This window comes from Clinocottus analis, unplaced genomic scaffold (assembly GCF_023055335.1).
Source record: "Clinocottus analis isolate CAN_PGR_092001 unplaced genomic scaffold, fCliAna1.0.p SCAF_17, whole genome shotgun sequence".
NCBI classification, from domain to species: Eukaryota; Metazoa; Chordata; class Actinopteri; order Perciformes; family Cottidae; genus Clinocottus; species Clinocottus analis.
In genome coordinates, this window is record NW_027175898.1 from 7892862 (window position 1) to 7908682 (window position 15821).

Below are 15821 nucleotides of genomic sequence, written 5' to 3' on the forward strand. Positions count from 1 at the left end.
CTTTCTTTAACACAAAGGCAGAGTGTGTTTGGAAAGCACGACGGGGCAGTTAAACGTTTGAAGACGCGAAGCAAAAAGGTCAAAATGTTTATATTATTTTTGAAAAGGGAGGTGCTGAGAGCTCCTTTCCGCCTGATTGGTCGAACTTGACAGTGATTGACGTGCATCCATGGCAACCGGGCAGCCAATCTGCCAAGTCCAATAGGAAATCATCGGAGGGGGCTCGACTGTCTTTTTCTCCCCCCTTAAAAAATACATCTCGGCACCGGTTTTAATTCTTTCGTACTTTCAATCCCAGCCTGCCTTGAAAAATACATCTCGGCTCCGGCTTTAATTTGCTCGCACCTTTCCAGCCCCTTTGCCTGCCAAGTTTGCCCAGCCTGAGGATGCGGTAGCCGGGCCCCCGCTCAGCATCGGTCCTCCTCCGCGGCGTTTGGCGTTTGCGTCTTTCAGGGCTGGTCAGGCGATTGGTTCGGCGTAACTTTGGGATTGCCTCGTCTTGGACTGCTTCGGCGCGCGGAAGGCAGAAGCACGAGGACTCGACACGGAGGAGAGAGAGAGAGAGAGGGGAGAAAGGAGGGGGAGAGGGAAGCACAGGAGAAGCCTCCATGTTTCAGCTGCCCATCTTGAATTTCAGCCCCCAGCAGGTCGCCGGGGTCTGCGAGACTCTGGAGGAGAGCGGGGACGTCGAGCGCCTCGGCCGCTTCCTCTGGTCGCTGCCCGTCGCGCCGGCGGCCTGCGAGGTCCTCAACAAGAACGAGTCGGTGTTGAGGGCCCGGGCGGTCGTCGCCTTCCACACCGGCAATTTCCGTGAACTCTACCACATCCTGGAGAACCACAAGTTCACCAAAGAGTCGCACACGAAGCTGCAGGCGCTGTGGCTCGAAGCGCACTACCAGGAGGCGGAGAAGCTGCGGGGACGCCCGCTGGGGCCGGTGGACAAGTACAGGGTGCGGAAGAAGTTCCCCCTACCCAGAACCATATGGGATGGAGAGCAGAAAACCCACTGCTTCAAGGAGAGAACCCGGCACTTGTTAAGAGAATGGTATTTGCAGGATCCCTACCCGAATCCCAGTAAAAAGAGGGAGCTTGCACAGGCTACAGGACTTACACCCACACAAGTAGGAAACTGGTTCAAAAACCGCAGACAAAGAGACAGAGCAGCGGCTGCGAAGAACAGGTGAGGAGCATCTCTCCAAGGGGTTCTGATCGCGATAGCTGCAACACAAAACAAAGTATTTTGCTATTGGAAAGAGAGAAAAACACATGCATCCGGGCTCGACGTGTGCATCATGGTATTTAATGTCTTTCAGTTTGATTTATAGCGAAACAAACCGTAGCACCTCAGTTCTTTTATTTCTCCCGATATTAGATTCTGAATTGTTGTATAATCCTAAAATTGCCTTCTGTATTGCAATTAATATTGCTCACATTGTCTGTCATGACGTTATAGTTTAACGGGTTTTAAATGGCCAAAATTGACAGCAGTTGTTACAATAAAAAATAACGATTTCCCATATAATTTTAGATTATTGGGAGAGCAAACCTCTGGATAAATGCTTTTACTTTATTTATTATGAATAATGTTAACACAATGCTCCAGAACACTGTTTCGGCTAACATGACGAGTAAGCTAAACAGTCACATGTTATGTTTTGGTGTAATGATAATCTAATATTTGTTATTTATTTTAATTGACCATATGCAAGTTTCCAATATCAGTTTATAGTGCATTTGTGAAAAGGCCTATTGCAGTGTGTCGAGGTCACACTGCTGTATTGGTCATATTTATTTATTTAATGCAGCCAAAACAGCCAAAACATTTCAGTTCATAGTGAATGTAATTAATTTGTGAGCTGTTCGTGAAATGACAAAATACTATGTAATTATCGTGTTTAAGCCTATTATAAATAACCGATCTCGCCTGCACAATAATACTTGTTAAGTGCTCTTTGTTTGTACAAGGACTATTTATTACTATTAGCCCCACAACAATGGAATTGTACATAATATAATTCCATATTGTATGTTTTATTAAAGTCAAAGGGGAACAATAAGCTAACGGACCATCGATCTAATTCATTTTTGTTTCAGGATGTATTTGTTCTAAACCTAAAATAACACACAGAATTAAATTAGCCTTACGTAAATATATAGAAAAGACCCCTCAGTTAAAGATCAGCCTAAATAAATATTTCCCTCCATTTGTGTATTAAAAATTGTTTTTCAGAAAGGAAGAAAACACGTATTTAAAAAAAAAAATATATATATACTTGAAAAAGATAAACTGTGCACAGCAGACGTGTGTTCGTGACGCCCTGCCTCGTGTCCTCTGCCCATGCAGGCTCCAGCAGCAGGTCCTGTCCGGCGGCTCGGTTCGCTCCCTGGCGGACGAGGACGGCACCGTGGACCGCCTGGGGAACTCCTCCAGCCCGGAGGCCAGTCTGTCCAGCAAAGCAGCCGCCTCGGCCATCTCCATCACCTCCAGCGACAGTGAATGTGACATCTGACGGGCAGATCGACGGCGTTGATGAATTAAAGGGGGATAGGAGTGAAAGACAATCCGATAAAAACAAGTCCTAGTGCCTGCGTTGAGTACAAAACACACGCACACAAACACACACGCGCGTACACACACACACACACACACACACACACACACACGCACACACACACACACACACACACACACACACACACACACACGAACTGATATCTGACGGCTGCCAAAACATGAGGGGATCTGTGATCTGCGGCGGACTGCCCGTCCTTTTCCTTTTAGGCCTACATTTTTTGTTTGCGTTTTACCCACGTGTGGATAACTGAACTTAATATGGACGAAACATATTTGACGGACTAATAAACCAACGCCCCGAGATGAAAAGTAAAAAGAAGAAGAAAAAAAAAAATACAAAAAAAGGGGGGACGAAGGCATTCGAGCGCCTAACCTGCTGTTCTCTGTGGGTATTTCATGTTGAAAAAGAACTGTGATATTTTTACTTTACTTTCAAAGTTTTATAAATAATGTTTATTTGCCTATTTAAAAAAGATCTGCTCTGTCTCTTCGAATTTCATATTCATTTGCTTGGTGTTTTTAATACTTACCTTGTACACAGGTGAACCTGTTGAGCATGCGCGCTTTAGTGAAAAATGTGTTTCAGTAAAAGAAAAAAAGTAAAGATAACTTAATAAAATAATTGTTGATCAAGAGAGAATAACGTTTAGTCTTATTTTTTTATTGCTGTTTGGGGAAAACAAAAAAGACAGACATGAATACAATTGTTAAATATTAACATTTTGATATATAAAACAATCCTCTTGGATGTTTTCATAAAGAGAGACTTTTGACTTATTATAACACCACGGTGCTATATTCCCTGACACCTTTTAGAGCGAGGCCTAATTGGCCAACATGCTTTGCGTCGTGTAATGCAGGATGACAGCGAGAGGTCACCGAGAGGCCGACTCGCTAACCCGGATGATCTGCGAGAGAGATCATGGAGATCAAAACACAGCGGATTGTAGAAATGGACCTTGTTCTGTCCGTGCAGACACGAGCTTCTCAGCTCTCTGCAAGTGTCCATTTCCCCAAGACAGGCTTTGATTCAGCAGGCCATGCTTGGTGCAAATGAACCACGACAGATTTCTTATGGCTAAATCATTGTGATGATGTGTGGAGCATTATTGCACACCCATAGTATTATTGTTAATGTATACCCATATATCTGTTTGGACAAAATGGCATTTTTTTGTTGCCTTTTTTTGTTTTGCCATTTTTATTGACTACTTGTTTATGTGCTGCTTTTAGCTACAGCCTTTCCTTCATCAGTTAGTCTGCATGTTCACTCACAACGAATCATCACATTATTACAACTATATTTTTCCTCTAGTGAGGTAAATATACTCTATTTATACTTTTTTCTGTGGAAGGATATGTATATAATATCGCAGACTATTAGTTTGTTTCGTATGTCTGCATCCTTCCAAGCTGACAATTTTAATTATTCTCAAGGTTGAAAACAATGTCTGTAAAATATATCTACCTGCGCAGCATATTACTAAACATTTCTACTGGACTATAAATATACTTTTTTATATATAACAGAACAAATACTCTGAAGTCTCAATGTGCCGAGCAACAAAGCCTTTAAGGACTAAACCAGAAGTTAAAGTTGAACTTTTCCAACTGATGGGACAGACACCTGTTTGGTCCAATTTGCTATTAATTAGGCTACAGTAACTTCTGAGACAGACAAAAGCCTTTCAGCTTGAACACAGAAGCTAAATCTGTATGGAGAGAGAGAGGAAACAAGTGAAGGGAAATAAATGGGAGGAGGAAGAGGAGGGGGAGGAGGAGGAGGAGGTCTTTTTATTTTTTATTTTTGCTGCTTCTCTTTCAAACCACGGGGACAAAATGGCTGAATATTTCCGTTTCTATTGAAAATAAGGACGACCGGGGGACTAGATGAAAAAGTCTTTCTCGCAGTCAATAAGGTTGTCAAACTGGTCAGCGGTAATCAGTGCTAATGATGGGTCTGGGGTCCCTGCTCGGACAAAAGGGGCCCTGCTGCTGTTTTGTAAAGGGAAGCGACCGCGGGTCCCTCTCCAAAGAAAAGACTCCTGTGAGGGTGGACTGGGGCACGGAAATCACAACTTCTCTTGTGTGTGTGTGTGTGTGTGTGTGCGCGCGCGCGCGTGTGTGTGTGTGTGTGTGTGCGTGTGTGTGCGTGTGTGTGTGCGCGCGCACGCGCGCTACAGTTTGAGCTTATGGCTTGGCCTATTAAAAGGATTTAATTACCAGTTGATTGTTTTCCGGCTTGTAGTGGCCTGCTCATAGGCGCAGCATGCTTCAGTAAATTAATAGATGGCTGAATGTTCGTTCCAACTTGATCTCGGCATTGGAGAGAAAACATTTCATCTTATCTATCTGCTGGGCAACTTCACCAAGTAGTCTATTTCAGCTTCAGAGTATTTTGACAAGTTAAGGGTTCTCAGTGGATAAGTGAGAATAACTTGCATATCTCTTTCAGCTTTGGATGTGTTGAATGGCGGCTGCAGCCTTGACTATACGTCTGTTTTTTTTTGCATCTGTCACCGTCGTTCAGTGTTCACACTCTGAATTGCGATAGTTTTTTTCCGGATAAATGACTGCAGAGACATGACAGCCTAAGCTGGGCGATATATCTGCAGATGGTCTTTATTAGCCACTGATTGGACCGCATATTATAAATATTAATTTGTAATAAAAACTCAGACTGTTTTAGCTACTTTATTTGATCACAAAATGTGTACCAGAATAAATATATATTATACGAATATTGGTCGTAGTACCAATAACAGTTTTATTTATAATAAAAATGATGATGATAATAATAATGATAATAACATGATAATGGTAATTGTAATGTATTGTTATCAAATGGAAACTGCTTTGGAGATGCTTCATAAAATTATATAAGAATAGCCTAATGTAAAACAAATACGATTAAATAAAAATACACAAATAGGCATATATTGATCGCTAAAACCTTCCATACTCAATGATGGTACAAGTTATTGAAGTGTTTATATTCTTGTATACAGAGACCCGAGGAGTCCCACAGGGCAGAGTCTCTCACCAGAAGAGAGGCATTTAAACGTCTGTGACACACAGTGCAGCCTTTTATTACCAATATAGAAAAGAACAGAACGAAGGTCACAGACACGACATGTTATAGAAACGTTTTTTTTTCCCGCAGCTCTGTATTTTTTCTCCCCTGTTTTTTATATCCGTCCTGCCACTGTTATATTGATATATTGCAAATTCCATTAGTTTCCAATCACGACGAGACGATCAGCAGAACAATAAAAATAATGTTGAAAGCAGCTGAAGGACCAACCTTGACTGTCTCTTCCCCGGACAACCTGGTGCCTCCAGCACCTTTCTGCCTGCCTAAAATCAAATATGGCATAAAGCACAACTCAATTGATATAAAACACTCGTTTTATAACCGATGAACACAATAAGAAAACACTAAAGAAAATGCACCACCCCCTGACTGAATACATTTGAACGTCCTGCATCCTGATGGTTGGCTGTTAAAACAACTTGTGTTGGTACTTGACTTCCGGTCTGCATAGTAATGTAATAACAGACAACTGGAAACAAAAGTTTGTCCGATATACCAGTTAGAAAATGCATCTGCTCAATGTCTTAATATCGTTGCACCTCATCTGGACCAGCCCAGTATGAAAAACATCTTCTCTGAACGCCAGCCGGAGTGATTTGATTCATCTGGAAGTAGATGTTCTCCATCTGTGTGTGATGATGCTCTGTAGATCCAGTAGGCAGGTCCTTCTGGTGGGATCTAACTTCATTTACACAAGCACTGCCCTTAAGTGCAATTTTATGAAAATTAAAAAATAAACATTTATCCGGTGTGGTTTGTTACTAGTTACTTTGTATTTTGAGATTATTGATACAACATCCACTCAGTGACCAGTTTATCAACTGGTCACTGAGTGGATGTTGTATCAATAATCTCAAAATGAGGTACACAATCCCAAAACAACTGTTCTGCCATAAAGCCTGTTTTTATGATGCCCATAATGTTCATATGTTAAAACTCTCATAGAGGTTTTATTAGTTTCATTCATAGAGATGCTGTTCTCGACTGCATTGTATTGAGAACTGTTCCTATTATTCTGCACACCTCTTTAATGTAGCAACACCACCTTAATAACCTCAATAAAACATAATTTGACCGATATATTTTCAAAGACAGAACATTATAAGCGTTGTATTGGGCTGTAATGTATTATTGTTCAGTTGCAGTGACCATAGTGTATAATGAAGTGATAAATTATGATGTATTATTATAGATTACCTGACAGTAATCACTTTTATAGCTGCAACATATGCAGCAATGTAAAATACAATGAAAGGGGTCATTCTTCATAATATGTTTACTTTTGGTCCTTTATTTAAATGTCCAGTTTTTAATGACATTATATTTCTAAGGAAGTGTATTTTTATACGACTGCTTTTTTTTTTTTTTTTTTTACTTATGTTCCAACCCTGTAACTTCCCCACAGCTAATAATAATAATAATGGTAATAGTGATAATAGCAATAATAATAACAACAATACATAATACAATGGTGATGGCGATGAAACGCTGCAGCGGTGTCGGGCTCACAGTGACACTGTCGCCGTCACATTTCACTCTCTCAACATGCCTGCTGAAGTTGTCGAGGTCGCTCAGCAGGGGAAACTTGTCCTTTTCAGCAGGGCTTTTGTTCTCTGCCCTCTCCCTTTTCAAACCGAAGCGCTTTCCATCCCGTCCAACAACCTATTATTTTTAACCCCCATTACTTGATGTTTACAAGGTTAAACCTGAACTCACTGCGTGATCTTTAAAATAGTAAAAGAAAGAAACTCCCCATCAAAATAGTTTGTTCAGTAGACCAAAGAAATCAAACGCGTGTTTTTTCTTTCTTTCTGTCAGCTCATTGTGCAAAAAGCCATGAATTTATATGAAAATATTCATTTGAAAACCGCTCTTTTTCCCGCCCTTGGAAATACAACTATTTCTATGGTCTTGCTTACGTTATTGTTAGCCGGCTGATGTTTCTCCTCCCATCACAAAGGTTTTCTTCTCGAAGAATAAGAAACTATCTCATTTGTGTTGTGTTGTGTGTGTGTGTGTGTCCGTGTAGCTGCATCATCTTCTGCAGGCTTCACTGAATTGCCCTCGAGAGAATAAAGCGCAGACCAGTGATGCCCCCTGGTGGCAAACACGTGTGCAGCTTTCCTCATGCATGTCACCCGCAGAAGTTATATTATGCTGGACCGTATACTCCACAAGCAGGCCAGTCACGAGCCGGTTTACCTGTTGAATTGAAACCTAAACAAAACATACTGAGAACAATTCATTGATGATATGTTTCCTGTAGCTATTAGACGTATGTGTTGTTGTACGAAGTTTAACCACACGCCAAGAAAAACAAATCCACATCATATTTAATAAATGATTCAGCCTTAACTGTTCAGTGATACTTTCAGTAAAAGCTCCTTGATGCTGGTCTGAACACTGTTACAAAGAAGCCTGTCACAGAAAGCAGTCAAAAACGAAAAACAAACACCCCATGTGGGGTTTAAAATGTCCAGAAACAATACTGAGGGACTTCCTGGTGTCCTGTCGGTGCTGTCCTGAAGATGGAGTTTGACACAATGCACGTCCCAAGCTCCAGATACAACATGAATTGAGGAAGCCATACTCCTTACAAGTTATATTTCAGGTTCAGTGAATGCTGATTTCCTGCAGGAGACTTTCAGAACCATGGACAGAGACAGTTCAGCTCAATAAAAAGTTCCATAATATTTTGGTTTCAGATCATATCATTGATGTTTTCTGGGTAACATCCCAAGTTAGTGTTTCACCTTTGCAATCAACCCTGTGTACAGTATTGTCTGCTTAATCATGTCTATCTCTCCCGCGGAGCTTCTTCTCAAAGATTGATCAAGTTCTGAGAGCAATTTGAACATAGTAAATACATAATTATACACTACATAGCCAAAAGTATGTGTGAACATTAAAATCATTCAAAAACCATACATATGTGTTCATAGATACATTCAATCAGTCTAAATTATGTTAAAGTGGTTATTGTGCCTCATATGGTTACTCATGTGCACACAGGAAAAACAGAGGAGTCTTTTTTCCTATTATTGTCCTCTGAATGAGTAACAGTTCATCATTTTGGAGCGTAATTACATCTGTAAATAGGAGCAAATATTCAGCTCCAAATCAATTGGAGGAAAACAGCGTGACCACGCCCACTCCGGTTCCTTAACTTCCGTTTCCGTTTGTTCTCACTTCACTGGAATGAACTGAATCCAATTATATAATTTAATCAAATTATATAAAGAGTTATATAGAGTTGAATACAATTATATATTTAATCAATTGTATATAGAGTTGAATACAATTCTAGTAAATACATAATTAATACATAATTAATATTAATACATAATTCTGATGCAAGAGTAGATTGTATTTAGACTGGGGCCAAATGTTATATTTTTTGGTAGTACATTTTTTTCCAATTCAAGTCAAATTTACTTTGACAAATCTACTGTGTAACAACACATAAATAATAAGCCTCTGTATTGTTATCACACTAATATCACACTTATATTCAAGACTTTACACATTGCACTTTTTAGTAGATGATGAGGCCTCTTTACTGTGGCTCACTTTGGAGACTACAATTACTATTATACTAATTGCTCTACATGTAAGGAGGTTACATACATTGAAGGGCTAGGTATTGATCACTTTGAACCACATGTTCACATAGGCTTATGTTCTTCAAATTGTGCCTCCACAAGACCGCTGTAATACTTTTCTTAACGTCGATAGACTCCGTTTAGTTCTGCTTTAAAACCACGTGCAGGCTCCGATCAATCGATACATCGCTCTAACCTTGGCTCGTCTACTTCTCTTACAAATCTGTATTTGTTAGTAGATACAATGCAGACAATGTGAGGCAATTATGTGAAGTCAGCCAGCGTTCACATCATCGGGCTGCTCTGCCCACACAAAGAGGACTAATGTCAGGCTGGATCCTGCGCCTGCTATTGGAGCTGCAAGGAGCCTTTGTTTTATCAGGCGCTGGTGACTAAATGTAAGATGGAAATTTGATCCAGTCCTGGTGTGTGGGGCGACTTATCTTAGATGAATACAGTCCTGCTGTAGAGGTCAGACGACCTACAGCAAGGCAAGGACTGTGTCGAGAGGCAGGAGACTTTTAGAGCAAGAGAAAGTATATCCTAAAATTTGAACAAAAATGTCAATACAGAAAAGCAGAAATACAACATAGAAGTTTTTTTTTTGCCTAGTTATGCAACAAGTCTCAGAGCACCTTTAAACATACCAAAATGAATTGCTGCACATGGGAGCCTGGCTCTTAAACAGATGTTGTGTTAACTTTACTATTGGAAGGACTCATGTATATTCTATAAACTGATGCTTTCCATTAAAAAATATTTCTTATGTTACTTAGCATGCCAAGAAAGACAATTATTGCTTAGAAGTTTTCTTAGGTCAGAGAGTGAAGTACATTATTCGGCCACTAGATGGAGACGGTGACTAACGAAAGAGAATTCCTTGTTATTTGATCCAGATATGAGCAATGTGATTCAAAAATATGCTTTTCCCCCCTGTGACTTATTCATCAGCATTCATTTCTTCTAACTACTAAACTAAAACACTGACTACACACATCAAGTATTTATATGGTTTGCCCCTTTTAAAGTAAAGCTTTTGTACAATTGTTTTTGACTTTCAAATGTGTCATCTTGTTTGTTTTATTTTTATGAAAGGCCTTAAGCCCTCAAAGTATTTTTTTCCTCCTCATTAATCTTAAAAATATGACTGTATAAGTGCTGTGGGATTAATGCTTATGCTATTTTATATGCTTATCATAATTGAATTTATCTCATTAATCCTTTTTTAAAATGTATTCTATGGGTGTTTTTTATTTTTTACCATTAAACCTAACTATGAACATCATATGGAATTATATACTTATACAAGGCAAGCTGTCTTTGATAAGTTTATTTGAATCAAGAAAATAAACTCTTGCAACTGTCGTGTCTGTACATGTAGGACTAACCTTTGACCACAAGATGGTGGACAAGATCCATCGTGAAGAAGAAACGACTCAGCAGTTCTGCAGCAGGTTTTCTACACTTCTGTCATATATCAATATATCAACATATTAATGCAAAGCATCATATTGCAAACATAGCCTTTAATGACTACTTATAGTTGAAAAACAAATAATAATTTCAGACTCAAGCCATTGTCCTCTGTGTGACATTATTATTTATTTCCTCTTAAGCCTTCAGAGGATGTGTTTTTTGATTTGGGCTTTTTTTTCAGGCCTCCATTTAGGCTTCATTTAATTTGAGAATAGTTAACCTACATTAGGAATAACATTAACTGTAAAAGGAGCTCTTCAAATGCATTTTTGACAGTGCATAAACAAACTACAGGTACACCCCAAGTAACTTTGGAGGTGTAAATGAGCGTACAGTACTACTGAGAGGAAGGTGTGAACGTACATGTGTAAGAAAGCGTTGAGGCAGGGCAAGGGCACCAGTTGGGATTTTTAAACGGGTCTATATTTAAACTCTCTGGTCTCCAGTTTCTGCAGCTGTCGCCAAGTTTAAGTTCAGCACCTTGAGCCTTTCTCAGTCATGCTCTTGAGTTATAGTTATAAACTTGACAAACTCTGAGACGGAGAGCGTGAAGCAGAGACCCTCGTCTGTCCTTCATGTGGCGTCTCCTGCAGCTTCAGAAAGTAAAAATCGTCTCAGTGTCACTGAACTACGGTGCCAGTCTAATTATCAGCTCTTGCTCATCTGACAAACTCCGGCTCCACCAACATTACGTTATAATGCATCACACTGTGCACGAGTACTGCTCTTCTTCTGAAATATTTGACCAACTCATATCTTAGTTTCCCCCTTTTCATTTCCCTAAATGATATTTTCAATGATTCAGAGTTGATACTTTTTGTTATTGCATTGCTTTGTTCCCTTGCTTTCTAATCATATTATATTCTGCAGTCAAATATATTTGTATTTATATCATTTATTGATAGATTTGCAAGCCCCCAAGGTTCTTTTGTTTGTAATTTATTGTAGTTGACCGTGACATACTTGTGATACCCTGGACATACCATTGTAATGATGTCACATACCATGCAGTTTTAGTTCAAACCTGTCCCCTTAGCAATTTTAGATATTGTATAAAAACAGACGGATGAATAAATTATTAATATTTTTTTTTAACCTCTGTCTCTGTAACTTTCCAATTGCTCAAATAATATCCACAATCGGATCAGAACCAACATGTTTGGAGGTAATATTTATACATTAAGCTTTTCATACATTTTTTCAGAATCTGCAAAAAGATAAAAACAATCAGAAGTCACTGTAATCAATTACTGTATGAAACAAGCTCTCTGATTTATCTTTCACCTACTTTTGTACATACCATGAAATACTGTTGTATCATGAGTCATACTGCATCGACTGTAACCTGCATCTCCACCCAGAAGTGTAACAGGAGCGCTGCAGTCTGTGTTGATGTCGTGATTAAGGACAGACCAGGATCACGATGGAAATATGATATTTAAACTTTTTGTGTTTTTATTCGTGTTTATTATCTGTATGCTCATGTTTTACGTTGGTTTTACGTTGGCTTGAATCTGGTGCGTTTGTTGTGTGTTGGGTTGTTTTATGACTGAATGAAACAAAACCAAAGTGTCAGACTTGTATCAACTGTGATGTTTGCCACTTTAAACATTTGAATTAGAGACTGTGAGAAACTACGAATTAGAGAATTTCACTCTGTGTTTGAGAATAATGATTATCATTTGAGAGGTATGCCAAAGCAACTGGGAAAAAAAAGATTTTAATTGAATCTATACTGATTTAAAAATCTTTCTGTGAATGTTATTGAGTAGTATTCCAGTGAAAGATTACTTTACTCAACCATAGCTATTTGTTATCTCTATATGTGGCTGTTTAAAATCTCCCCGTATGGGCATAATTTTGAGATATTGATACTTAAAATGAAGGGAAACAAAGTAAAATATCTGATCTGATAAGTAATGCTTCTTCTCTCCAGGTTTTTCTGCAGGCAGCAGCAGCTGGAGGATGATGAGAAGGCTTCCTCTTTTCTGCTCCTTCTTTGATGGGTGTGTGGATTTACACAAATGTTTTTCAAACTGTTTCAAAATGCAGGCTTGATAAAGACATTTCAGTCTTTTTTTATTTGGAGCCAGATGACAACTCTTCTGTGAGTAATTATAGCTGCCACATATGATAAACATGTTTCTCACATGGGACAAAGATCCTACTAATTTAGCACTCCGGCCTATACTTTGTAAGTAGTAAAACAATCATTCATCATGCAGACTGACTACATGGATGGATGATACATAGACAGACAAAGAGACAGATGGATAGATGGACAGGCGGACTGTGTGTCTGCTGAAGTAGCGCCTACTGTCCAGTGGCAGCTCTGTGCCTAATAACAGAGCTTAGCTGGCATACCAGAGCCGGTGGCACATTGGTGTAGCGGTAACTCAGAGAGAGCCTGGTAATTACCACCGGCCGCTGACACCATGCTGCAAATGCACCAGTCAGCACTGAGAGGACCAGCGGAGCATTTCCCCCTCCCTCATGCTGCCAGGATGCCCTGGTGATCAGCCATGGCACACAAGTTATTAGGGAAAAATGTGCTCTCACCAAACAGCAGAAAGTATGATTTCCTGCTTCATTAATACAAATCTGAACGGGGTCGTCACAATGTGTTTGTTCACGCTGATCTTTCTCTCTTTCTGCCCTTGTCTGGGATTCACTTGACTGAGCCATAAGCCCTGGAAAAGGAGTCATGAAGGCTTTCTCTCAGGAGAGGCCCGCTGGAAAACATACTGCAGGGCCGGAATGGGAAGTTTATTTTGCTTGGTGCATGAATATCTGTGGGATGTGGGGCTCTGTGAGAGAGGGCTGCAGCACTCCAGTTTCATCACTGCAGCAGCCTCCTCCTCTTTCACTGTCTGAGGAAATAATTTTAGTTCATCCCCCACTGCATCCTAATAATTCCTAATCCCTCACTCATCTTAATTTCATGCCTTCTCTTCTCCCCTTGCCTCTGTGTTTCCCTCCCTGTTCTTCTATCATCTGCGGGCTAAAATAGGCCCGGCAGCAGCTTTTCTCTGGGCCTTTTGTCCCTGCTCAGGGAGACGTTTGGCACACAGAGGATCGTGTTACTTTCATTTCCTGAAAATTTTTCCTTTTTTTCCTGTGTGGAAACCAAGAAGGGTATTTTATCCTCCTCCTCTGCAGCGTGAAGATGAAGGGCGAGGGGAGCGAGATGGCAGCTCAGATTCAGGCTGCTGTCACTCCAACGTCGGCAGACAAATAAAGTAGGAACTGCACGTAGCTGCAGGGTCCTGGTGGAGCGTATAGCTGCGGCGTGGTTTGGGCACAGCGGGGGTGTGGATCGTGTGTGTGAAGTAGGGGGGCTTGGTTACTTGAGCTATTTGTGAGCCCCAGGATAGGTGAGGTGATGCCCTTTGGGAGTGTGAGGTATATTTCATTATCCCGTATCCCATACCACTTCCCCTTGTTGTGTCTGCCACCTCTGCCCCTCCCCAGAAGCCCCTTCAGTGATGTGTCTGGGTTTATACTCGTGGATCTTTTTTTGACACAGAAGCAGAACAACAAGCAGCATAGTGATAACAGTCTGCAGAATTATCAATTATTAATCCTATTGTGAAATTATGCCCATCATATGATACCAAGCCCAGTCATTATGGCTCTAGTTATGTCTGGCTGATTAAAACGGCTGTTTTACTTTCAGTAACAGATGTTTGGATACATTAGAATAGATGTCCAAGGCTGAAAGAGAAAATATTGAATTAAGATGCTTTTTTGTGAATTTTGTATTTCATATTTTTTTAACGTCGGTAAATTAATTTAAAAAGATGAGAATTATGTGATTTTATGTTTTTCATTTTGTCGGCAATAAGAAAAGACCAAAACCAATAATGTTTTACTTTTCCATCCCTGCCTGTGACTCTCAGCCCATTGGTTCCTTCTGAAGACTTGCAACTTGCAAATATATTTTCCTTAAAAAAAAGGTTAAGTAATTTACTAAAACATCTGGGTACTGTAGTTTTTTATCCATTTTTGGTCAAACAGAAGTAAATTGTGCCTTTCTTAAGGATTACTTTCCACCGTGGATAATTCATTAATTCACTACTTGTGAACGTAATCAGTTAATTGTTGGTTTTAGTCTTTTTATGTTATGTTTCTGCACCTGCTATGAAGTATACATTGAGAGCATCAGTTGTGTATTAGACCACAGCTGAAAATAGTCCTCAGTAGCACTATTTGTTTCTGATTGAGTAACCTTGGCTAAATACAGCGACCAGCTATTTATGAGAAATGTACAACCTTTTTAAGAAATTAAACTATTATTTACATCTTCAGTAAAGAACCAATGGGCTGAGAGACACAAACCTCCAACGCATTGTCAGTTTTGTTTTTTTCATTGTTGTTTTTTTGACAATAGGAAATGTATTGAATAACAACAATGTTTGGTGATTAAATGATTACTCCTTTTCTAAAGTGTCAATTTTCTTTGAGGAAAATTTAAGACAGCTATGGATTGGATATTTGCACTTGTACTTTTTATGATAATAAACTAATAACAATACTAGTTTATCGGAGCATACTGCTCCTGTCCCCTGCTTTCAGTTGTCTTCCTCTCGATACATTCTTTTCTTATTGGTCCTTCATCAGGCATCTATACATCCCATAACAAGGACATATTTACAGTTAGATTTTCATATTGTAGTTTTGGATATGATACAGACCTGTTTTGATGTAACTTTAAAGGCTGTAACTAACTAAGAAAGGGCAGTTCAGTCCTCTCAAATGTATCCCAAAAAACATCCCAGACTGAATTCACTTTCCGGACCAAACATATGAGACTAATGCCACTATCATCTTTCTCTCCAGGCTCCAAAAATATACATATCTGATTCTTAGCAACCAGAGCTGGGTTTTGTCTCTGGAGGAGAACGGGCTGGTTTGTTATATGAGCCTGTTCCTTGCAGCCACATTTTTTATACACAAGTCCTCTAACGTAGACATTACACACGTCTTATCTTGTCCTTTTGTCTTTTCCTCTTGTAACATATTACAAAATATCCCTCTTTCATCAGGTAATGTATATGATGCTGTCCTTCATTTG

General features: G+C 39.6%; 1 protein-coding gene across 1 annotated transcript; it reads left to right on the forward strand.

Annotated features, from left to right (window-relative positions):
• Positions 1 to 271: 271 nt before the first annotated feature.
• Positions 272 to 3185, forward strand: six6a (SIX homeobox 6a). Its single transcript, XM_068580357.1, has 2 exons — positions 272 to 1180; positions 2345 to 3185. Exons 1-2 carry the CDS (start codon positions 609 to 611, stop codon positions 2508 to 2510), a joined length of 738 nt encoding a protein of 245 aa, XP_068436458.1. The 5' UTR covers positions 272 to 608; the 3' UTR covers positions 2511 to 3185.
• The last annotated feature ends 12636 nt before the right edge of the window (positions 3186 to 15821 follow it).

Bases quoted from the DNA above. Each gene is read 5' to 3' on its own strand.
- six6a (XM_068580357.1), top strand. From the start codon at position 609: ATGTTTCAGCTGCCCATCTTGAATTTCAGCCCCCAGCAGGTCGCCGGG. The intron at 1,181-2,344 runs GTGAGGAGCATC...CTGCCCATGCAG, and splicing joins GCAGCGGCTGCGAAGAACAG to GCTCCAGCAGCAGGTCCTGT.